The following is a 24,637-nucleotide window of genomic DNA, read 5'->3' as shown; positions in this document are numbered from 1 at the left end:
CCAAATTATAGGAAATATGGCTTTATTTGTTTTAGTGTTGATTATCCACTCGCTCATGTTTGCTCAGAATATGCACACACCACGCCATTCTGGACATTAATCATTTTTCATACATTTGGTTGGCACCCAAAGTCAGCTGAGATAAGCCGAGACACTAATGAGATCAAACGATAAAGAAAATTGATGGCTGGGTCCATAAATGTATAAAGACAAACGACTTGAATCCTAGTTAATGTTTATAACCATCAAGAAAATCCATCTGAGGTCAGATTCTGGCAATAATTCTAAAATGTGTGAAGAATTGGCATTTTTAATCTCAGTCACACAGTCTTGCACATGACACTGAGTGTGCCCTGTCTGTGCTGGGTGAACAACATTGGAATTCTTTTTTATTTAGTAATCTTTTAGAGATATTTTCAGCCTTAAATTTGTGTACAGAGTTGGTTTAAGATACGTTTCTTTTACAGTCCTCCATAAATAAAAATCCAGGTGAGCCTTTAAATGCAGCATGAGTTTACTTCCTTTGACCTACAGGGGGTGCTATTGTCCTTTCATAATGGTACACGTGCAAAGCGCCTATCAAGAAATATTCTCTTTGCCTGAGATTGAGACTTTTCCTTAACCTTCATGTCAATGATGCTTCATTATTGATTTAATTATCATTCAGATTTGAATTGTCAGGTCAAATTTAAAATGAGCATAAAAGCAAGGAGAACAAAGAAAACGTTCTCACAGGAATGGCAAAGCAGTTTACTTTGAGGATGAAGAAACACACCTAGAATTGTTGAACTCATTAGATTATGCAGGTCTACCTAATATTGTGGCAGACTGGCATTGAGGGAATATCCAATGGCTTCTGAGCAGATTTTTTTTTCCTACCTTGGTTTATCCAGTTTGTTGTCAATGTCAAGTTTGGTTTGAATCTGGTGTTGAGTGTCGCATGTTTTGTTGTTTGTTTTTTTGTACTTAACCAAACATTCACGTATAGAGTAATACAAACCTAATCTTCTCTGAGTGGATTTCCCTAAAATGACATATTAGCATGTTCACTTTCTTCTTCCATAATATGCTGTCATTCTGGTCAATATTAGTTTTAAGTAAGCTGAAAAGACGCTCCGGGTTTGAAGCTCGGGCTAATCAACAGAGGCGCCCTGTTTGACTGTACAAAATACAAAAGCTCCTCTTTGGGCAAACGAGAACACATTTAGGTTTTTTTTGTTTGTTTTTTAAGTAACAACCGTTTTTAGCTGCAACATTGTGACTGAGCTCATTCATTGAGCAAACATCAAAAGTGCTTTTACTATTTCCTATTTGACCATCACAGAATTCTAGTACATCTGCATTGTGTTAGTTTGAAGGGTTGTAAAGGTTTCTACCCCTTACAACAATTTTTGCACAAATGAGATCTGCCTTGGCTCCTGCGGTAATTTTGGAGCTCAAAAGCAGTGAAAAAAAAGGCCGTATGCTCCTGGAGTTTTTCAGCCCTCTCGAAATTACTGCATGCCAAAGTCATGAGTAAATGCAAAGTTGGAGATATTTGTTGAACGGTCTTATTTATTTACTTGTCATGGACTAAGAAAAACGAATTTTGTTATTTTTCATTTTATTTAAATTCAAATGTGAATGGAAAAAGTTGTTTTGTAGTTGCAATATGCCTGCTTGTTACACGGATATGCAGATTTGCTCAGTCATTTCACAGTTTTAAGTCCCACATGAAGAGCTTGTTTCCAAAACATGACAAATCTATTTGGATCATTATGAGCTTGTTTACCAAAACTTGACATTTTTTTGTCTTCTGACATCTCTCAACTAACAAAACTCAATTTCCATTGTTCTTCCTACAAATTCCCTTTTTCAAAACCAAATTCGTTTGACTGCCATCCCAAATTGTCTACAATTTACTGTCCAGGATATTAATAGCCACATTTACCGTGTGTAACTGACACCAACCTGAACGTTCCCCCGCTGAGTGTAGCTTCCACATAAGCCTGCTGCAGTCAGCCTGAAGTCATGTCCCGGCCAGCTGCATAATCTTGTAGCCACAATGGAGTACTCCCAGTGGACAGGGACCTGCAAAAGAACAAGGCAGCACTGAGGTGGTAGCTCGAGCACTGTCCAAATCAAACATTTTAAGCAGCGTGTTTGTGTGTCACTATCCTGTGAAATGGGCATCAGGCCCAACATGCCCGTCAATCCCTTTGTGTGTGTGTATATGTGTGTGTGTATGTGTGTGTGTGTGTGTGTGTGTGTGTGTGTGTGTGTGTGTGTGTGTGTGTGTGTGTGTGTGCGTCCGCGCGTGTGTGTGTTCCCAGCGCAGCTGTTATCATTTGATCTGCAGTCATTCAGTGGAGCCTATAGCAGCGTATATTTCACCAAGTTAGTAGCTCACAGCATGTGATTACATCTCCAACATGTCACTCCCTGTACTTTATCACACATGAAGACAGATGTGTCCAACTTGTATTTAAGTCATGTAGTTGAGATTTAGTGGCACTGATGATGGAAGATAGCAGCAGGCAGCAGACAATTGTAATTATAATAATTCTATCCAGAGGGTGTCATAGTTTAAGTTGACAATTTAAAATTACATTTATTGCTTAGCTATCTGGCCACTTTCTATTGCGCCTGGATGGACAGACCGATTTATTCCGCCTAAAACCGTACTAGAAACAAACAATGAATTAAAAACAAATACAAATAGCAGCATTGAGAAGGCATTAAAAGAAATTTAAATTTAACCCCAAGGAAGAAGAGATACAAATGCAAAGCAGCTATGATCTTACACTTATTTTTCAAATTTGAGCTCACTGTTTTGATTCCTCGTGACACCCAATTCTCGATGGGTATCCTCACGCAGCAGTGCAGAGATATAAAGCTACTTGATGGATGGCGTCTTTTGAATACTAATTGCTAGCATGCCAACGAGGTCCCGGTTTGGCTGTTTGAAATGGTTCTCCAAGGCTTTCCATCTCGACCGCACGGCCATTCCTTTACATCAAATACGCCAGCAGTGATCTCTCATTATTTTGCTAATTAATCCGTGCGCAGCGCTCCCTAATGAGACGAAGCATTGGTGCACTTGAAGTAAGCACACACAGTAGCAACTTCAAAAGCTTATGACGGCCTGTTCACTCGTACAGTAAGATGTCTTTAATTTTCCGAATGTAAGCTGCAGTTAAAGAGCTTGAATCCCACTGGACAACGTGTTTTTTCAAATATATTTAGTCAAACACAGTGGTTATAAAAAGTCAACACACCCATGTTCAGGTTTTGTAATATATGAAAAAAATGAATCAAGATAAATAATTTTAAAGCTTTTTCTACTGTCAATGTGACTCACAGGATCTGTGCTGACACTGGATGCTATTTACAATAATTTATTCATTTATTGTTATTTGTGTACATTTTGTCAAGAGGTTGTGCACGCTTGTGCAACCACATGTTCTCAGCTGTTAGTTTTTATTTTCCCTCTCGAAACAAGCCAAAGTAATGGTGGACAAAGTTTTGAAATGATTTATCTTTTTTTTTTCATATAAAAAATTGGCATTTGAACAAGGGTGTGTAGATTTTTTATATCCGTTGTATGTCATCCAGCACAAATAGACAAATTATTTTATCCTGAGATTTGGTGTGGACAGTTGTGTGGACATGTGAAAAACATTTCAATATGTTATCATATTGATATCATGAGGATTTTTTTCCCCCTGTAATGAACGCAGTGTCCTTTAGTGGTCTCATCACATAAATTAAGTCACTCTGTGTGTGTGTGCGTGTGTGTGTGTATGTGTGCGTGTCGAAGCACAACTATGTGTGTATGCTTGAACTGAGTGCCTGCGATGACAGACACAAAGAAAAACACACAAGTCCCACTCTCTGCCTCAAGTTACTCATATCTCACACACACACAGATATTTCCATTGCCACTCTGTCGGCTGCACATTCCAACATTCATGAATGCCACGCTGCTCACATTCGTGACTTATTTGTGCGCTCTGTGATGGCCGCAGAGAGACTTTGTGCAAATATCTGCGGCCGAGCCGGAGAGAGAAAGAGAGAGAGAGAGAGGCCATTGTTCGCCTCTGTGTGTTTGTGTCAGACATGACGACGGGATGAATAGCTGAAGAACCTGATTGTGAAAGCTTGTAATGTGACCCTTTTCTAAAAGTATGAGGCGGAATCAAGACACTTTGCCAGCATAATCAAGAGCAGAAAGCATGCGCTTTGGCCGGTTTGTGAGCTAGCGACTGGTACTTTTGGTAAAAGTAAAGGAAAATGAGGCGTCTGCTTCTTCTTTCACATTCCCCTGTATTTGTGTGTCTCTTTTGTACAAAGCAGCAACAGGGGGCAGGGTGCTGCAAGGCGGGGAGGGTAATTGTCTCAAGGTGTGGAGAGAGCTCAGCGGGCTGTTATTGTGCCACTCTACTCCCTGCAGGGTGTCATTATAGTGTGTGTTTGTGTGCCCGGCCATGATGTTGAAAGACAGGTAAAGCAAAACAAGAAAAACAAGAGCGGGTCAGATGTGTCAAATAGAGCGCAGCATCCCTTTAACTTCCAAATCATAATGTATTCAGTCAGGGGGCTGGAAAGAAACAAACAAAAAGGAGGAAAAAACAACTGTAATAATATGAGTGTACAAAGCCGAAGGCATGACATGTTTGGAAGTGAGCGTGCATGTGTGTGTATATGTGCAAAAGGGGGGGGGGGGGGGGAGCCCCAGTGGGGGTTTCTTCTAGAGTTCATCCCTCTTGAAGGAGGGAAGGAAAGGGAGGAGTGGAGGGAGGAGAGTGAAGCTGTCTAGTATACAAACTATTCACACCGCAGGCCAGTGTGCGCGTGTGCTCGTGTGTGTGTAAGCTGAACACGCACAACTTAATCAGTTTGGACCCCATTTGAAAGAATTGAATTTAATAGCCACGCATGCCGGGACTCACAACAGAGAAATAAAATAAATTATTATTTCATGTATGCGGTAAGTACGATAAATTTAGGCTAGGTCTAAAAAGAAAATCTTAAGTGGGCCAATAAAGAAAGAAAAAAAACATCAAATGATCTGATGAAATTGGTTTTGCTTACCTCAATTTCATGGTTGTTTTTTTTTTAAATAAATATCATCACTATCAAGATTTCAATAAAAAACATCCTCAAAAGGGTATAAACTTTTTTTTAACTTTTTAAATTGGACTTGATTTACTTGAATATAACCAGGCTAATTGCACCACTACTGACGTCACTTCTAAATTACTGTCACAATAAAAACATTTTAAAAATTCCTCGTTGGGCGGGGTTTGGTGACAAAAGGAAGTTTTGAGATTTGACGAGCAGATTATGTTACATCTCAAAATGGAGCTCCCACTTTTGTAAAATTTTCAGATCAATTCTCTAATGTCAGTTTTTTATTTTCATCAAACCTGTGCCTGTGTTCAGCTCATGCGTGAAAATGTTGTTAGCCAAATTCTGACTGACACCAATGAAAATGTTGCTTTGAGTATGGAGAGATTTTGAATGTTTTGCAGATGCTTGCATTGTGACTAAGTGTGTTTGTGTAAGCACTTGGACCTCCCCCGTAGTCCATCATCTCAATGCACCGCTCATCTCTCAACACGCTCCTGTCTTCGTTGCAACAGGTGTGAACTGATTTCTTTTTTAAGTGTTACCGGCGTTTTGTTGTCATTGCCAACGGCAATGGAACAGAGTATCATTTATGGGACAAAAAGGAAAGCGTTTCATGCTGAAGTCATTGCATAAAGGTAAAATCAAGTTCAAAAGTGTATTGCAAGGCAGGGCAGAGGGTTTGTTCTTATTTGCATCCAATCTGAAATCCGAAGCTGGAAAAGTTGGAGGCGATTCGGAGGGAAAGTGGGGCTGTTCCGCGTGGCCTATCAGGCATCTAGCGCACACCCGGCTCCTCCCCGGACCCCGCCCCCCCTAGTGCTCATGCCTTGCCTGTGCCTGTGGTGGAGAGCGAGAGGCCCACAGAGCCGCCGAGAGGGGAACTGAGATCAGTTACAGAGCTGAGGTCCATTGAGTGACCCAAGGGCAGAAGGAAAGTGCTCCGCAGAGAACTGGAGAGACCGCTCTAGACCCATCAACTTAGCCGGAGTTGCACTTTGGAGGAGACAGAAGCGGTTCGAGTCCGGCATGTTCGACTGCATGGAGGCTCTGGGGCTGGCCCCGCGCCCCCTCTACGATGTGTCTGGACAGGGATCCTGCATGCTGTCCAAGGCGCCCCCGTTCTTCTCCAGCCTGGACCCCTTTGCTTGGGCCGGAACTGGCAGCCTTCAGTGTGAGTACCCGGCCCATCCCATCCCATCCCTTCAATTCTGTCCATCACATTGGTTGCTCCTTATCAGGCTTGTCGCCGGTGTTATCACGGCGCTCTCTCCACAGGAAGAGGCAGATTCCCCTCAGTGCTGTGTGGCCATTCTCACCCCCGCCGTCCGTTTGTTTATGTGCTTAGCAGGGGACTTTAGCGGCGCATATTTATACATCATCATGTTTGTTGTCTTTGCGAATGACTTCACATGATTGACAGCTGCTTGAAACAATACAGGACCTGACCTGGCAGCCATCGCAGAACACAATGTCCAAACAGAAACAGCTTTGACAGATTGAAGGCAAATGGGCCTTGAAATCACATTGTTGTAATTTGCCCTCTTGTATGGAAGTCGCACAGCGCAGCACTTATGTGCTTGTTTCAACACAGCTTTCCTCTGTGCCTTGGTGACCTTCATTTTCTATACTGCATTAGTGAGCAGAGCAGTGGGCCAATGTGTGCCGAGGCCCACGTTGCATCAAACACTGTAACAAACCCGCTCTAGATAATAACAAAATCAAATATTTTCCTATCGTCATGGAGCAGCCCATTGTGGAGATTTTTAAAAAAAAATTCCGTTTGGCCCTGCCGTGCGCCAACTCAAACATTGACTATCTATTCAAGTCAAATTGCAGAGTGCCAGTCAGATACCCGGCCAGCACCGCCCGTGTGCTGCACTCAAGTGGCTCGAAACGGCTCGGGCAGATCACCCCGAGTCTATTTATCTTCAGTGTTCATTCGGACGCCGACTGTCAAGTCGGCAGTGTGCGCTAACGATGACGAATGAGCAGTCGGCTCGACAAACACCACGGCCCGGGCCTGTCCCGACTCGCTCGGGAGCTTCCCCAGATGCCAACTTGAAAGACACACTTCGCATTCATTCAAATGGTTTCAAAAAGGCTTTTGAGAGCCCAAGAACCAAATTGTAGAAAATGTTAATTCAAGAAAAGAAACTAAAAGTGCTTTTCTCTTTTTGACACCTAGACTAACCTGTTAGTCTATTTGAAGAGGAAACAGGCAAAGGGGAGTGACTCATTTCTCATACCTTTATGCTCAAATCTATTTGTAATGCAGATGAAGGCAATACTGTTTGTTTACAAATATTTTAATTTGGAGACCTAAAGGCTGTTGAATATCAATCATTATTGACTTTATGGATTTTATTTATTTATTTTATTCATATATTTATTATTACTCCTTAGTTTTTCTTACTAACTACTTGATAATGATCTCTTAAGAAATGCTATTCTTAATTTATAGATTCCTCAAGAGATGGATGGGGGACACTATTTGAATGCATTTTGCCCAACTAGCTTTTTCAATATCATAACATTACAAAAACAAAAACACAAAAAAATGTCATTCTCAGCTGATAAAGCCTGGACTTTATATGACATTGCTCAAAGTCATTTGTTTAATATTAATGTAATAACTATTGATGTGCTACGATTACAGCTAAATAATTTATTAACCCCCAAATACTACACCTCTGTTTAAAAATCCTCATCATTTCCTCCACCACAAAACATTCATGTTCATTTTACTACTCAACCTGTTGGTTAACATTCCACTCTGTCCTAAAATTGGATTTTATGTTTTTATTTGTGGCTGACTGAAGCTTCCTCCAAGAAGTAAGACTCAAGCGCTCAAGTGGCGGCCCATTTTTGGATCGTTTTTTGTTTTACTTTTTTAGATTGAGTTGTTGATGCATTGCCGAGATATCGGATCGGGTATCGGCGGATACTCAGAGTTAAGTGAAAAAGAACTCGATGGGACCTTGGCTACAAATGAAGTGTCTGGAAAGCTTTGCTCGCTTTCCTGTGTTTTGGCGCATTTGGGTCAGTTGAGCACCTCTGTGCCGTCCTTTTGTATCACCGTCAATGAGCATTAAAAGGAGCGCGAAGTGTGTCATGGCACGCCGGCGTCTCCGCTGTGACGTTTTGTTTCTTGGCTGCTTTTGAGCGTCCACTCTCCCTTTGGCCCATGGCCCCATCCAGGAGTGTGTGTTGGTCCGCCTCTCTGATGTCCTCCTCGCGCACGGCTCAGTTTACACGCCTCGTCTTGTGTAACCCGCAGCTTTTAATGAAGCCATTATAATTAGAAAAGGCCTCAATTAAGAGATTAGCAGGCGTGTGGGGGCATGAAAGAGGAGTAGAGGGATGAATTTGGTTTTGGGATTAGCCCCGCGACCCCCTCCCTCCCATTGACTCCTTATATCTCTGCGTTTCAGGCCTTAAGGGGGACATCTCCCGTCTCCGTGCTACTTTAACAATGCCGCAGGACCACCACATCTCCAAAGTGAGGTGCACCGGCCCGCATTTATGACTCAGGAAGTTTTTGTTTGCGTTTGGAGGCTACAGCGAAAGACTCTTGAATGTGCTTTTGCCTGCTGTGTTGGTTTTATCACACATTTTAGAAGTCAAGATGAGCTCCAGATAACAGAAGTGTTATTAATCTGTCAATTAGTTTGTCAAATAATCTATGAATTAGAAACAGGGCATCCGGGAAACGGGCAAAAAAAAAGAATTACGATTGAGTTACTTGTCAGCATTAAAGAAAATAGGCAAACTTGTTGGTCATTCCTTTTCAAAGTAAAAGCTTAATTGATCACTCTACTAAACGCAATAATACATTTGTTTTCAGTGAGTAGTACATACATTTTAAATGTGTTAACTGTGAGAATTTTGACAATTTTAAATTAAACATGGTCTCTAAACCATTGACGACAAACGCATTTTTCCATGGACCGCGTTGGCGTTTTAGTTTACCCTGGACGGCCATCGTCATCACAACAAATGAATAATTTACATTGAAATCTGAAGTCAATGATTATAATTTTGTTAAACTATTAGGTTACTCCAATAACATAACAAGAAATTGCTTGCAATATCTCAACGCTATGATTTATTACAGATGACAATTTGAAATTTTGGTACAACATTTAGCTAATATCATGGAAAGTGTTTCACAGGCCGCATAAAACTGACAAAAACACACAGTTATAAATTATTTGCATCCTTTTTTTTAATGAAAAGATATTTGAACGAGACAAACATTTAATGTGATTTGATTCCTTGAAGATCTTGTGAGGTCCCTTATTGAGTGTTACAGCAAATGAAGGGTGTATCGCAGACCCGATGATCTACTGGCTGGACGAAGCTGTCTAATATCCGTCCCCTCCTCACATTAGTCAAGGGAAACTAAAACGACGCCAGTCTTGGTACGCTCAACTCAATCAGAGCACTAAATTGCTGATGGTTCACATTTGTGGAGTCCATCTGAAATCCAAGGGCGTTGTTCACAAGTGTGTGAAGCTTGTCAAGTTGAAGTATTTGTCCAGGCTTTCTGGTGAGCTTGTGCAAATGTGTGTGTGTGTGTGTGTGTGTGTGTGTGTGTGTGTGTGTGTGTGTGTGTGTGTGTGTGTGTGTGTGTGTGTGTGTCTACCTCCTTTTTAAATGTCTGCTGCTTTGTTTTTTATGGAGCTGTCTTCTGGACAGCAGCCCAGTTTTCACAGTCTTTCCTTTAAGAGGCGCTACCAATGACAGGAAGGGCTCCTCCTCCTGCCCGGGCAGGAAGGCAGGAGAGGACAGAGGGGGGAAGAGGGTTATTACTGAGGGTTGGTGGGGGGGGAGGGGGTTCTGGTATTGAACTTAGAACAGCTGATGAAAGGGATTGTCACTCACATCTCCCCCATCTCCTCCCTGCTGTTGTGGTAATTACTCACTCAGCATATTTGGTGGGAGCCTCCCCCTCACACCGCTCGACAACAAAGTCATTGGAAGCACTTGACAATGACAACAACAATCGATTGAAAGCAGTCAAATCCAGGCAGACGTTTGCTTCTTGCCTGCGTGTTTGTGCGTATGTGCGATGCTGCTCTCTCCCGCCCACGGGCCAACACACACAACACACTCACTCACATATTCACAAGTGCACGCACATTCCACAGGGTGCTGTCGAACATTAGGTGGAGCCAGATAAAGTGCTGCATTTGAATTATTATTATTATAATAATCACACGAGCTTTACTATTGCTGTTGTTGGCTGCGCTTTGTCATGAATCATCCCCGGACACGTTTTTTTTGATTGACAGTTTGAAGTGGAAAATTCAAATTGAATGAATCCCCTGCAACTCTTGTCAGCATAAAAGCCTTCCGGCGTCATTTGAACATTCTTAACTGTCATGCAGGTGTTCGAAACAGTGTAATAAAGCAAATATGATATACGGAACCACCCAGCCCTCGATGATTTGTGATGGACGCGGTGTTTAGGGATATGAAGTAGTGCTAAAGTCAGTTCACGTCATGCATCACACTTGACAATATTCTTAACTTGTCATACAAATGTAAAAAGAAGTCGTGGAGCCAAAGAAAAGAACGGACTTAAATTTTGCTCCAAATTGGACAACAATAGAGACACTCCAGTTTAAAGGTTCCACGGCGGACAACCCTCGACACCTCCCCAATGTGATGCTGTGTGCAGCCCCCGGGGCCAAAGTCAAGCTACATGCCATATGTCACTACGTCGTCCACGCAGACACCCCCGCAAGCAATAAAAAAAAAAAAAAACTTCAATGTCGGCGTAAAAGCACACACTGGCAGATTGGTCAAGTCCAACTGTATTGACGCCAGATGAGAGCAGACACAGCGTGGCCAACTGGCGGCTTCCCCAAAGTGAACGAGGTGTCGACCACGAGGCCAAACTGGACTGTGTTGATAGCACATTAAAACTCATGGCTGAAAGGGAGGAAGGAAGGGATGTTAACAAGACACAAACGTGGAGGTTGAATAGTTGTACGCTGATGTAGGTGACAGAAAGTCTGACAGGATGTTCCGAAAATGTGCATGTGTGTTATGGCCCCGCTGCAAGCGGACGCCGATTCCCACCAGTTCTGTCGTCTCTCGTGGCTTCTCCAAAAGGTGCGCTGATAGATGTTATGACACACGGCGGGGTGAACTGCAGGTTAAGACTAGACTGCTGTTTCTTCAAGCAGAGTCTCGGAGGCCACGCGCAGTTCAGGGTGCTGACAGCCCGCTGACACTTTTTGGCTCCTCTCCTTGTTTTCGTCACGCCAGGTAGCTTCCCCTCCCTCCTTCCTCCTTTTCTACCTTCTACTCGCCCTTTCTCACCACATTCAGACACCGTCAGTCAGTACCTGTCGGCTGGCGCCAGATGCGCTACCTCGGCGCCTATTTTCTTCCCTCTGAGACACTCTTAACATTGTTACTATATCAACAGATAGACTTACGACTTTAGCTCCGCCCACAATCCTCTCTCACCTGATCTCTAAAACCTCAAAAGTCAACACCACATGGAGAATATCTTTGTAAATTCTCAGCTGAAGCTCTTGTATGTTGCATTCTTTGTATGGTCACTTAGGAGGCAATACACTCATTTTGAACAGATCCCATTCAAAATATGTCACGAGCAGAGGTGGAGATAACGTTAAATTTAGTTATTTTGGGAATAAATTGTACCTGTTTCAGTAGTTTTACTGCAACATACTTTTTACGAATATATTGAGCTACAGTCTATTCTTACTTTTATCTTTCTACTATGGCTTGAGTGATCATACGCAAGTAGTTCAATTGACAATAAAAAGTTTTCAGTTGATCAAATATGCATGTGAGAGCAGGATGAGGACATGCAAAGTCCACAGGAAGGCTGTCGCTGAGATTTTAGATTTGTCTCACAACTGCGAGAAAACATGTTACATCACCAGCGTTTGAAGAAAAAATGGCGGCGTGCTCATTTTGGTTGCTGCGGTGGCACTTCAGAACATTCAGAATAGCTCTTTTATTAGAATTAAAGTACTGTATTCATAATTTTGAGGCTGGTGGGTGTAAAGTAGTTTAACCAGAGCAGAATTTTTTTACATTAAGCATCTACAATTCTCGCCCTTCCTTCTCTTTTTACAAATAAAGTCATTTGGTATCAAACAATTGTAATTGTCCGACATAAGGGTGAATTGTTAAATGCCACTTGCACACACATTGAACTTTTAAAGTGCCTGCTGGGCAAGTAGTTAGTCATGACCCTCTTGAGCCAAGGTCAAAGTTAAATGGTGGAGCTTTGATTGAAGCTCTTGTCCAGTGGGAAGTTTGTGTCCCCACGCTCACCTCCCTTCCTTCTCTTTCTTTCTCCTTTCTTTTGTTTTTATTGGATTATTCCTTTGTGCTTTACCTCTCTTGCGTTTTGAAACCTTACCACTCTTGTTAATGACAGGCCGCTGGGTTCATTTTAGGGTTGTTGCTGCTGGGTGGGGGGTGGGCCACATTTGGTTGGGCTCGGTGAAGGTGACAAGAGGGGCATTGACTTTGGGGGGGGGGGGGGGGGGGTTCTGACCCCGGATTCTTTAATTTTTACTAGGAAGGGATGCGAGGATAGAGCTGGATGTGTGAATAGCTGCCCAAGGTGACTGGATGCCAATAAAGGGGTCGTCAGCCTGGCCGGGGGCCTCCTTCCCATCCCAGACACAACCTTTATAGGGCCGCTTGTAAGCCTGGGCAACTATTAAACTCCGTCCTGCCTGCACTGAGGAATTTAGGGCCAGGAAACAAGGGGGTGGGGGTGCTGGTGGGAATGGGTAGAGGAAGGTGAAGTTGGGGTGAGTGAAGGTGAAAGTTGAAAGGCATGTTCCAGACAATCTGCTTCTTCAGTTGTCACCTCCAAACGTGGACGGGGGTCAATGTGGCTTCTTGTACTTTTTACTGAAGAGGAGCGTTGCATTGCTTTGTTTTGACATTGCTCTTTATCTTCCTGGTTGTTGTCATTTTTTTTCAACATGGTCTTCACAAATGTCATCATACAGTTTCCCCTCAGAGAGCGAGGACAGGGGCTGAGCCTCGTAAACTTCCAGCTTTTGTTTGTTCACATGGGCCTTCGAGCTATATGGGCATTGGATGGCCTTTCACGTAAAAATGTGAGCTTGTGAACACAAACGCTCACAAAACTCCAGAAAAAGTCAACAGGAATGCCGCCCCCCACCCCTGTTGGTCAGTAAATGGAGAAGCCAATCAAATCTCAGCTGCCAATCAGCGTTTTATCAGCGGGGCCATCTGGCCATCAGCTAATTGTAGCTTCTTTACGTCCCTGTCAATCACACGCCTCCCTCCTCCTTTTTCTCTTAAGAATCATTGCTTTTGAGTTGGCCTTCTGGCCCCAGCACTGACCACACGCTGTCAAACGCGGCTTGTCTGACTGTCAGCATCAACAAATGACTTCAATGCTGCTTCTTGCGCCTGCAGCCGTGGAGACCCAGAGCACCAGCTCCGAGGAGATGGTGCCCAGCTCGCCTTCTCCGCCGCCGCCTCCTCGTGTCTACAAACCTTGCTTCGTGTGCCAAGACAAGTCGTCTGGATACCACTACGGGGTCAGCTCCTGTGAGGGCTGCAAGGTACGAGCGCTCATTGGGGGAAAACAAAGCAGTCTGCTGCCCTCTATTGTGGTCTTGCTAGTACAACATTCGGTCAAAAGCATATTTAACACTCAACCTTGATTGAGCCAAGGCATATAATATACATAAGAAAATTAGGATCTTATCTTAGTTTGATCACAAATTATAAATCATTTAGCATATCAGCAAAGGGAAAAATATACATGATGAATACTCTTCATTAATTGAAACTAAATCCCAGGCTAAATGTAGCACCTCAAAGATTTGTATCCCTTTGCAAGGTGCCATCTTATAACTTGTATATAGACACTATAATAAAGATTTAGTCACAACCCCGCTGATTTAATCAATGCGCATTTTTGTGTTTCAGGGTTTTTTCCGGCGCAGCATTCAAAAGAACATGGTGTACACGTGCCACCGAGACAAGAACTGCCAGATCAACAAGGTGACCCGTAATCGCTGCCAGTACTGCCGGCTGCAAAAGTGCTTTGAAGTGGGCATGTCCAAAGAAGCGGTGCGTAATGACCGCAACAAGAAGAAAAAGGACGTGAAGGAGGAGGTGGTGCTGCCCGAGAACTACGAGCTGAGCGGCGAGCTCGAGGAGCTGGTCAACAAAGTCAGCAAAGCCCACCAGGAGACATTTCCGTCGCTGTGCCAGCTGGGCAAATACACCACAGTGAGTGTCGCGTAACGATGACAATGCGACGCTGAGAAAGCGGGGAAAACCAGACCTGACCTTAGCGACACCTGCACCTCTTTTGTCTGTCTCTCCCAGAACTCGAGTTCTGACCACAGAGTCCAGCTGGACTTGGGCTTGTGGGACAAGTTCAGCGAGTTGTCCACCAAGTGCATCATCAAGATTGTGGAGTTTGCCAAGCGACTACCAGGCTTCACTACGCTAACCATCGCCGACCAGATCACCCTCCTCAAGTCTGCTTGTCTGGACATCCTGGTACTGTTGTACATACACGACACACCCATGCTGCCTCATTCGCCACGCAGCTTAAATTACAATCACAAAAACATAAAAATGTGAACAGCCGCTAGCAACCCTCCTCAAGTGTCAATTTTTTTTGGGGGGGGCATCTTCAGATGCTGAGGATATGCACGCGCTACACCCCGGAGCAAGATACCATGACCTTCTCGGATGGCCTGACCCTCAACAGAACCCAGATGCATAACGCCGGGTTCGGTCCGCTCACAGACCTGGTGTTCGCCTTCGCCGGGCAGCTGCTGCCTTTGGAGATGGACGACACCGAGACGGGACTCCTCAGCGCCATCTGCCTCATCTGCGGAGGTGCGGCAAGCCGCATCTTGTTTGTATCTCTTCGCCTCCCTTTGGCGAGATTTTTACGCTGTCTCGTTTGTCAGACCGTATGGACCTGGAGGAACCCGGGAAGGTGGACAAGCTGCAGGAGCCGCTGCTGGAAGCGCTGAAGATTTACACACGCCGCCGACGCCCCAACAAGCCTCACATGTTCCCGCGCATGCTGATGAAAGTCACCGACCTGCGAGGAATTAGCACTAAAGGTCGGTTTGCCGTCAGCGTAATCCAGATGAGCACAACGTTGCTTTGGTTTGAAGTGAAAAGATTTTTGTGGACATTTGTACAAAGTGGGACAACATTAGGAGCTTCATTTAGACAAAAGTAGTGATTTGCTGTGGCAGATGGGAAGTCAACTATTCATGTCTGTCAACTCAGGTGCAGAGAGAGCCATCACACTGAAGATGGAGATCCCCGGTCCCATGCCGCCGCTCATCAGGGAGATGCTGGAAAACCCGGACGCTTTTGAGGACAGCAGCGACTCGGCGGAAAGCCCCGCACCGGCTGCCACCGCTGTGCCGCCTGCACCACCCGTCGTTCAGACCATCAAGCAAGAGGAGAAATCCACATACGAGTCGGCGGTGGAGGAGGAAGAGGAGGAGGACGACGACGACTATTGGGATGAGGACAGGGAACGGCTGGCGGACAGTGACGCCGAGCCGTGGGGGGAGCCGGCTGCAGCGGCGACCAGCACAAACAAGAAAAGCGGGACAACGCAGTAGGACGGACACTCCCTTCCGTGGAATTCTCATCTTCACACCATCAGGCTCTTATAAAAGAATTGCAAAGTTTACAGGGAGTGAGGGACAAAGCAAAAGCACTCAACAAGCGACTCATTGTGGTCCACAGTGACAGGAAGGAGGCGGGAGGGGGGGGCCACACAAGGAATGCCCCCCCCTCCCCAGGAAAAGGGCTACGCTTGTATAGAAAACATCTCTTTTTTTAGGGGGTTACAGGAAATGCTACTTATACTTTCTTCTTGTATGATGTATTGTCTCAGCTCTTTGTCTCATTTCTTCATGGCGTGTGCGTTTATGCGCTTAAGTGAGACGATGTGAGAGCAAGTCTCCAACTTTCAATGTCTTCCAGGGTGGTCAACGTCTTCTGAAAACAAGCAATATTGACTTTGGGATTCTAGGGATGGGAATTCAGAATGAGTGATTTGATTCCAGTTATTTTGTTGCATATTTTCTCTTATTTGCTCAGTTAACATCTTCCATTGTCAAAGTTGCATCTTGTTTGAACCAATCTGAAAAGTTGACAACCAGCAGTTGAAGACAGCAGACCAATCCAGATCAATTGTATTTCATTTGCTCATCCACTGAAAATGGATAAAGAATTGAATCGGCACTGCTAAATTTACGTCGATTCCAATCACTGGACGTGAAAAAAAGCACGGAAAAGCCTTTTTTGATGTCCATCTTCAGGTCCTCACACTTGTATGCTCTTTGTGCTCACTAATGGGACAACTTTGGCTTGAGTTGGACATTAAGCATATCAAATTTTAGTGTTCAGGCACCTTTCCAGGTCAGTACTCTTGCATTGCGTAATGAAGAGGACGCCGTTAAGCCATAAAGACGCCCCAGCAGCCATTATGAACTTTTCACATCATAGCAATCCTCAGGTGTGTTTTTTTTTTTTAACTGTATGAAAAAAATAATTGCATACTTTATAACCCTGCAACAATCTACAGTCAACATCTGTTTATTTTAAAATCTTTATTTTCCAGCTAACAAACGCATACATAGAACACAGTGGCTATTTTTCTGATGCCAAATAATGTTTCATCATACCGTCGCAGTTATGTATGGCCTGAATGTACAGAATGTCAAAGTATTAAAAATGTCAGGAGGCTTAAGACGAATGTTACTTCACTTTGAACAAACTCAGTTCAATGTTTTTGTTTGCATTGTTAAATGTCACGGAATAAGACCCGCAACAGCAGCAGCAAGATCCTCCAGGGGCAATAAAGTCATTTCTTTTGTCTTTTTCCTGAACTTGAGCCAGTGCAATAAAACAAAAGTCGCCTGCAAGGTTGACGGCGACATCCATACTAAAAAGTATAAATTCAGACAACTCAAAACAATGTGGCTCATTTAAATTCCATCACCTTGACGATTGTGACATTTTTTGTATTGTTATATGCAGAGAATATTTAATGATGACTTTTGAAGCTCAAACCATCTCATTGTCTCTCTTTTTTTAAATAATCATCGACCTTCTCCGTTATCTCCATGTGGAGATTTTTAAACATCTCATGAATGGGCTCAATTTTTTCTCTTGGTATTAAATCTATATGTAGTTTGCTTCTTTGGTTTGCTTGTTATTTTGGCTATATTTTTGATAAAAGGCCCTTTGTGTTTTCACACCTGTCGGCTTGCAGCTGTATTTATTTTGTCATCACTTTCATATACTTGATCAACCATAAAGTCATCTGTTAATACAAATAGCAAGTTAAAACCATCACATTCACCAGACACACAGAATGCATTTTGTTATATTACAGTGACTTAAAAGCAGCCATTCCGAATATGCCGACAGCAATCTATGTGGTGCGCTAAACTCAGAAGTGTAAAGTGTCATACTTGAATCCTGACAATGAAATGTGAGCCGTAAATGAAAGTGTCAAGTTGCTCAACAAGACGTTTTAGCTTCGACTAAAGTTACACACAAGAGCCATGCAAACCTTTTTGTCACAGACTTAAATCCAGTTTTTAAACACGTGCTAACACAAATCTACTCAAGCAAAAGTCTCCTTTTCACATTTGAATCTTTCACAGCTGGAAAATTGAAAAAGGTTCAACATCTACATTCATTAATGAATGCTAGAAGGCAGTGACTCCCACTGTTGCAGCACAATAAAACTATGATTTCCCTTTCATTCATAAAAGCACAATTTGACAATAATGTATCTGAAGTTCTTTCATATATGTTCTTGTGGTAGATGGCAGAAGGTACAGTTAACCTGTGAATCCACATGTTGCCATTCATACATAATAGTTCTATTCATTTTATAAGATTCACTTATAGTTGTATAGTTAGTGCAATATATTTGGTGTGCAGACCTGATTAGACGCATTCGACATGGGCTAAGGAACATTGCCGCCACCTACTGGTCAATCTTAGGTCGGCTGTTGAATTATAACTGGATACAGGAAATTGTATATCTGTATATGCGAGTAATTGTGTATGTATAAATGGTTAGACGTTTATTTTTAACTGCCGTGAGATCTTTTTTTTTAATGTGAAATGCATGCCTTGTCTCAATACAGTTTGGGAATCACTGCAACAATGTGCACAATCCACTAGACACGCTTAAAGGGAGAGTAAAGCGCACCCAACATTGGCACTTATGTGATATAGAACTTGTTTGAAAAATAATCCATTCTCAATTTACCCTTCCTTTAATTTTAGCCTTACAAGTTTACAGTTCTTTGCGTCACCACATGAAGCTCGCCGATTCACTGCAGAGGGAAACATTTGGAATGAAAAGCAGTGTTCATGCAAGTGTGTTGTTTAAGTCAGTGGTCCCCAACCTTTTTCGAAGTCGTAGCCTCTTCTTTTTCCGTATCCTCATTGGACTTTTTCCCTTTTCCGAAGAAAATTTCCAAACAACTGTTTCTTGCTCATTTTTGCAAGCTTCGTGGGATTTACTAGGGTGACCTGTCACGTGACCGGGACGAACGTCTTGACTTAATTAACCTGTGTCAAGAGACACAGATGCACCGACGGATGTAATTGGGAAATATTATAGAATTTTTTTATATTTTTCAAAGTAAAGCTTGACTGGGGTAACATGTCACGTGTCTTGACATATATATATATATATATATATATATATATATATATATATATATATATATATATATATATATATATATATATATATATATATATATATATATATATATAATTTATTTATTTATTTATTTATTTATTTATTTGTTTATTTTTTTATTTATTTGTTTATTTTTTTATTTTTATTTTTTCTGTGCGGCTTGGCGGCCCGGTACCAAGTGACCCAGACCCGGTGGTTGGGGACCCCTGGTTTAAGTGGTGGAAAGGTCACCTGAAAGGGTCCTCAATGCGGCGGTCCACGGCCTGCATCACTTGTTTCTTGCCACTGTCAGTCTGCTTCTGATTGGGCCAACAAGTAAAAAATTCAAGGGGAGATCTGCTCAGCAAGTTCTTATTTGATTCGTGGTAATGAGCCAGCGACTATTAAAAAGTATGTGTGTGCATGCATGTGTAAACTCACACTGTCATTCTCTCTCCAAAACGGCAGTAACTCCTTCTCCAGCAGTCGCTCTTCCGCTCTTTGCAATTTAATTCTCAGGTCCTCTATTTTCTGTTGGCAAGTCTACGTATGCACACACCAAGTTATTACGTGAATAAATAACAAAAACTAAAATTGAAAGAAAAAATACATTTTGTCAAGGAAGTAAAAACAAAAATGCTTTAAAAAAAATAAAAATAAAAAAAAGACCAGACTACACTCCGAGGTCATCTGTGCGGCTTTCATGTTTCTGGTTAAAACAATGTAACACTAAAACAAACAATAAAATACTAATACAGACCGATACGTGCTATTGTCACATTTTTACCTGCGCCGCACTCCGTAAAGTTTCTCTCTCCAAGACCCAGTTGGCACGCTCCTCCCTGAAAATAAGCTTCGCCTCAGAGAGCTGCAGGTCCAGCTGGGTCACCTGCAGTCGGCTTTGGTGCAGCTCGGCTTGGGTGAGGCCATGGCGGATGCCCAGCTCACTCAGCTCATCGCGAAGTCCCACGGCGGAACGCTCGCTCACCTCCAGGCGAGCTTGCAGGCCGTGGACCTCTGCCTGCGAAGTTTCATGTTCTGCCTGCGGGGAAGAAAGACAGGGAGATGAACTTTATTGCGATGACAACCAAAAGACGTTTGACGTGATGTCTATGGTTGGAGGACTTTACAGACCTGCAGCAACTTTCTCTTTTCTTCGACATTTTTTATCTGAGCTGATAGTTTCATCAGTACCTCCTCCTGCCTGCAGGGGAAGTGTCAAAGTGTGATCACACACAAAGCTACCTTAGTGCTAACATATAATTAGAAATTTCAAAGGCGCGTAGGCTAGAAATATATTCTTTATCCTTTACAAAGAACAAATTATATTACTGCCGTACTGAGGAGCTAAGAGAGGAGATGAGGCTTTCATACACTGCCTCCAAACCTGTTTTGTTCATTTTAATTAATTTATGACTATCACACAATAATCTTAGCCTCTCAGTCAAGGCACCAATTACAACTTTCCTATTTAGCAAGAGATCTGGCACCAAAACTGAACTGTGACTCTGCGGAGCTTCGCTGTCCAAGCATCTACATGAGTTTTCAAAACTTGCCTTTCCATCTTCACTTTTGTCTCTTTCTCTCTATCAGTCACCACCTTGACTTCATCTTCCAAGTCTTTCATTTGTTGCTGAATGTGTGCTTGTTCAGCCGTGAGTTGACTCAGTTCCGAGATGAGATTCTCCTCACTGCTTTTCACATCCTGCAAAGCAGCACATGAGAATTAATCAACCATCAAACATGATCTGTGTTAGGACTTACTTTGTGGTGTCCTTCCACCTTCTTCAAGGCGTCACATTTATGTGTCAGGTTTTGACAGAGCTGGTCTAGCTCCTCCTTCAAAGCATTCCTTTCGCTCTCCCATTGCACCTTGGCTTTTATGTTGCTCCTCCTCTCCTCCTCTATTTCCAGTTTGGCCTCCTGCACAGCCTGCTGCAACTCTGCTTTCTCCCTCAAGCACTTGTCTAGCTCATTCTGTGGAGAGCAAATAATCTTAAGCAAATTCAAATGACACACAAAAGTGAACGCAGGGCAGCTTCTTTTTCCCACCTGGAGCAGCTGAGCTCTGGGGACTACGAGGAGCAGCTCCTCCTCATCATCATAGCCTCCTCCTTCTTCCTCATTTCGCTCTTCACTCAAGGTCTCCAACTCATCCAGAGGTTTGGGGGCACAGAAGGTGAAGGGTCGGCTTTGGGCGCAAACTTTCCCCATCTTGTCGACGTAGACGAACCGGTACTCCACCGGACTGGGTCGAGGCAGGTAGAAAGCTGTCAAAAAACAACAAAATTTCTTTACTCACTTTTGCAAAACTTCCCGAGAAAATCTTTTCAGTGCTTGATGTTTACCTGGAAAAAGTGCACAGCAGTCAACAGCACTTCCTTCGGCGTAGCCTTCGGGGACAAGGGACCAGGCGTATGTGTGGTACTCGCTAAGTGACGTCCATTCCACCTACAGTATGGAGGAACAAGACCACCAAGGTTAGGTACACCTACACATCAAATGGCAAACAATACAGAAGGTATAAAAAGTCTACACACCTGGTGGGCTGTATAAAAATAATCATATTTAAACGCATATTAAATGGCATTCAGCACACACCTGCCATTATTTTAAGTGCCTCATTTACCCATGATAAAGAAAATAAATCACTCATACATATAAATAATAAAATATAATCTAATAAAATAAATCATCATAATAAAACAAATCAACTGTTCCAGTAACACATTCAGGCTTCTGACAGGAACAACAACTACAAAGGAAAACCCAAATAGGACATCAAAAATGTAATCCGTGGCATTTTAAATATGCACTCGTCGCTATAACAAAACCTTGAAGATTCCAATCCAGTCACTGCTGCTCCACTGATGGGTTGAAGTCACGCTGTAGTGACACTCGACTCTGGTTTGGGGGAAGTAACGTTGACCCACATTTCGAAACACCACCGAGGACTGTGGATATTGTTTCTCCATGACTGTGACTAGGATGAAGGCACACGCTGATCCGGCAACAGGAGAAGGACAGCTGAGCAGACATTTGAGAGGAACACTGTTGGGCAATACAGCATGGCCTCCCATCTCGTGTTTATAAACAACATGTTTATTCTTTTACTATACTGCTTTTTTTTCACTTTGGACAGACAGACAAATAGATATCAAATTTAACATTTAGTTACCATATGTAAATACGCAAAACAAGTATAGTACAGCTCTTCAAGTACAGTTAGGATAGCAGTCATAAAAGCTTTCGACTATTTATTTATCATAGTAAGAATTGTAATTTCGTTTAAAAGTCCTACCTGGGGAAAAAAAACGTAGTTCGTAAGACGTTCACACTTCACAGCTGTGCTTCCATCATCACACTGACTTGAGTTGACTCGGTGCAGTCTGAGGACAGTCGCGCCAAAGGATCATGGGAAATGTAATTCACCCTCATCATTACACTGACTTCAGTTAACTCGGTCCAGTCTGAAGACAGTCACGCCAAAGGATCATAGGAAATGTAGTTCACCCTCAGTAAAGGCGACTGGGTACTGTTTCTGGACACATAATCCGATGCTGTGACTTGTTTACTCTCGTCTTTCATTTCTTGGCAGTTGCCGAAGCTTACCAGGAAAAGTGCCTGGGTTATTTATGACAGATTCATATCCTAATGACAAATCATATATACTTCCAATAATCTTTGTGTTTTCACTATTGTAGTGAACCTCAGGACCAGGCCTATCACCCAGCAGCCCTGCAGTTAATAGTGGGGTGATATGTTTGTACTTTGTGACATCATCTGGTCTTTATTGATTTGGTGTCGAGTTTGACCTATTGGCAGTCAGTCATGGAATAAAGACGTGTTCATGCTCTTGTTTTGATTTTAAAGGGCAGACTTCCAAGACATTCAAATACAAAAGCACAATAAATTGACACACTTATTATCATGAATTGAACAGTGAATAATTTAATTTGACCTTTTAATTTATTGTGGATTTTTCACCTACATTTGAATGTTGTTTTCTAAATTGCAATAACAATATATAATACATGGAAGTGTAATGTGTGGCATTACAAGGCAGCAGTGAAAGACCTGATCAATCATAATGGATATAAATAAACAAAATACACTAACCATTATATTTGTAACAAATACAGACATTTAAAGATACAGAATTGGTCAAATGAATAAAAAAATCATTGTATATTAATACAATGGAAATGTACATAAATCAGCATACAATACAGTACAGCCTGTAACAAAACATCTTCAACAACCCTGAGCATACACTTGTGAACTCTATTTGTACTCTCACACAAAATTAGCAATGATAAAATCCAGTTCACCTACCACCCTAATGAGGACATGCAATATAAAAAAATCAGTGGATGGATTTGCCTGCTATAAAGTCTCTTGAGTGTGAGAGGATTCTGGCCTTGTGTCGTTGCAAAGTAAAGGGAGGATGCCTAGTTGTGCTAGCTTAGCTTTAGCCACACTCTCCCAGCCTTTATTGGCCAAAGGGTTCCTGGGGGAAGGATGCATGATGCCCTCCACTCGCACGTCCATACCAGCTGCGGCAAGAGCGCGGCGTGCCCGCTGTTCCGCCACCCTGCCCACACCTATCACCATGGAGACACCCAGGGCTTCCACGGCTTGGCACAGGGCAATGTCACATAAGCGCAGGAGCTCCTTGCGCTCACCGATATCGAGCTCAGGGGGGGTCAGGTTCTTCCCGCTGCTGCTCATGAAAATGAGGGGGCAAAGGTTGTGCACAAAACAGTGACGGAAGAAAGCAGCAGGCTCGCCGCACAACTTTTGGAAGAAGCCCCAGAAGCGGGCGCCGCTCACTTCGCTCTGAGTGCAAGCCAGGCCGCTGATGCGGCGTTTCGGATGCTCGTTGTCGGGGCGACCGACTGCCCCTGTGATCTTCAACCAGTTAATGACTGACTTCACTTCGCCAAAAGGAACCTGAGGGATAAAATAGAGAAACAGTGTTTTATTTCCTTACAGTTAAATTTTTTAACTCAATACCTGACAAATATGTAAAACTAAAACAGATAATACTTTGTGGGAAGAACTGACAACTCTATGAGGGAGGCACAAGATTAAAGTTACGTATGAATGTTGTGTAGTTATTCCCATGTTTGTATAACGAAGATGACTTATGAAGTCAACTTTAAGACTTTCTGCCTTACGCCCGTTGTCAGCTGGGATAGGTTCCACTAACCCCCGCGACCCTGAACAGGAAAAGTGCTGTTGAAAATGGATGGATAGAAGGTAATTCAAAGCTAACTCACACCCGTCTGGGCCATCCCGAACGGTCCCGGATTCATGCCCAAAAACAAGAAGCTCTGTCCCGCCTGGCAGTACTTCTCGACGTAGCACCGGTGCGTTTCCCACGCATACTCCAGTGGGTTGTACACATAGTGAACGGGTTCCCCGAAATTGAGCCCACGGAGATGCACGTTGAGCTCCAGCTCGAGCTGCAGGAACCTACATGAAGGGGTAGCGTTGGGTTCCGGGGTCCACTTCGATACGAATTTTTCTTCCGAGTCCTGCTCGTTTCCATCAGGTTGCAACACTGCAATGCCGTTTAACATGGTTGTTGTTTTTTAAGGCGGTATTTATAAGATGTTTGTTTCATTTGTTTGGGTTTTGTGTCCTTCTTGCGTGTGTCTTGTTTTACGGACAAGCCACACTCGAGTGCTCTACCGCTGCCTCTGGTCTGGAATATGTAGTACATCTGTGAGGTACAGGTAAAACGTCTCAATTTATTTGAAAATGAATTGATGGAAATTCAGG

General features: G+C 43.0%; 4 protein-coding genes across 6 annotated transcripts in view; 1 reads left to right on the top strand and 3 right to left on the bottom strand.

Annotated features, from left to right (window-relative positions):
* The window catches only part of LOC147049152 (retinoic acid receptor gamma-A-like), a 28,318-nt gene extending 10,915 nt beyond the window's left edge, over positions 1-17,403 (top strand). The window contains exons 3-9 of one of the 3 annotated variants that reach the window (XM_085925092.1): positions 6,157-6,283; positions 13,561-13,709; positions 14,080-14,385; positions 14,485-14,661; positions 14,802-15,006; positions 15,081-15,239; positions 15,412-17,403. In XM_085925092.1, the coding sequence (XP_085781218.1) occupies positions 6,157-6,283; positions 13,561-13,709; positions 14,080-14,385; positions 14,485-14,661; positions 14,802-15,006; positions 15,081-15,239; positions 15,412-15,755 (1,467 nt within the window). In that variant the 3' untranslated portion in view covers positions 15,756-17,403. Of the gene's footprint in view, positions 1-5,921; positions 6,284-13,560; positions 13,710-14,079; positions 14,386-14,484; positions 14,662-14,801; positions 15,007-15,080; positions 15,240-15,411 lie in introns of those variants that run through there. The other 2 variants (XM_085925091.1, XM_085925090.1) reach the window with 2 other exon arrangements.
* Positions 1-18,872, bottom strand: part of LOC147049151 (nuclear receptor subfamily 1 group D member 2-like) — a 45,755-nt gene extending 26,883 nt beyond the window's left edge. Inside the window, exons 1-2 of the mRNA XM_085925089.1 lie at positions 18,570-18,872; positions 1,951-2,070 (exon numbers count right to left, since the gene is read on the bottom strand). Of these exons, the coding sequence (XP_085781215.1) occupies positions 1,951-1,984 (34 nt within the window). The 5' untranslated portion in view covers positions 1,985-2,070; positions 18,570-18,872. The remainder of the gene's footprint in view (positions 1-1,950; positions 2,071-18,569) is intronic.
* On the bottom strand, positions 16,729-22,538 carry LOC147049150 (calcium-binding and coiled-coil domain-containing protein 1-like). Its single transcript, XM_085925093.1, has 11 exons — positions 22,152-22,538; positions 21,685-21,877; positions 21,199-21,301; positions 20,903-21,120; positions 20,615-20,827; positions 20,403-20,555; positions 19,985-20,050; positions 19,638-19,892; positions 19,292-19,393; positions 19,103-19,170; positions 16,729-18,497 (listed from the first exon to the last, which is right to left on the bottom strand). The coding sequence occupies exons 2-11, from the start codon at positions 21,823-21,825 to the stop codon at positions 18,473-18,475; spliced, it is 1,344 nt and encodes a 447-aa protein (XP_085781219.1). The 5' UTR covers positions 21,826-21,877; positions 22,152-22,538; the 3' UTR covers positions 16,729-18,472.
* A 251-nt stretch (positions 22,539-22,789) lies between these two features.
* LOC147049149 (single-strand selective monofunctional uracil DNA glycosylase-like) lies at positions 22,790-24,522 on the bottom strand. The gene is made up of 2 exons (XM_085924412.1): positions 24,133-24,522; positions 22,790-23,803 (listed from the first exon to the last, which is right to left on the bottom strand). The coding sequence occupies exons 1-2, from the start codon at positions 24,433-24,435 to the stop codon at positions 23,237-23,239; spliced, it is 870 nt and encodes a 289-aa protein (XP_085780538.1). The 5' UTR covers positions 24,436-24,522; the 3' UTR covers positions 22,790-23,236.
* Positions 24,523-24,637: the final 115 nt, after the last annotated feature.

This window comes from Syngnathus leptorhynchus, chromosome 11 (assembly GCF_054491065.1).
Source record: "Syngnathus leptorhynchus isolate UIUO chromosome 11, UIUO_Slep, whole genome shotgun sequence".
In the NCBI taxonomy this organism is placed as follows: Eukaryota; Metazoa; Chordata; class Actinopteri; order Syngnathiformes; family Syngnathidae; genus Syngnathus; species Syngnathus leptorhynchus.
The sequence above is the reverse complement of the archived record's forward strand: the minus strand, read 5'-3'. Positions and strand labels throughout refer to the sequence as shown.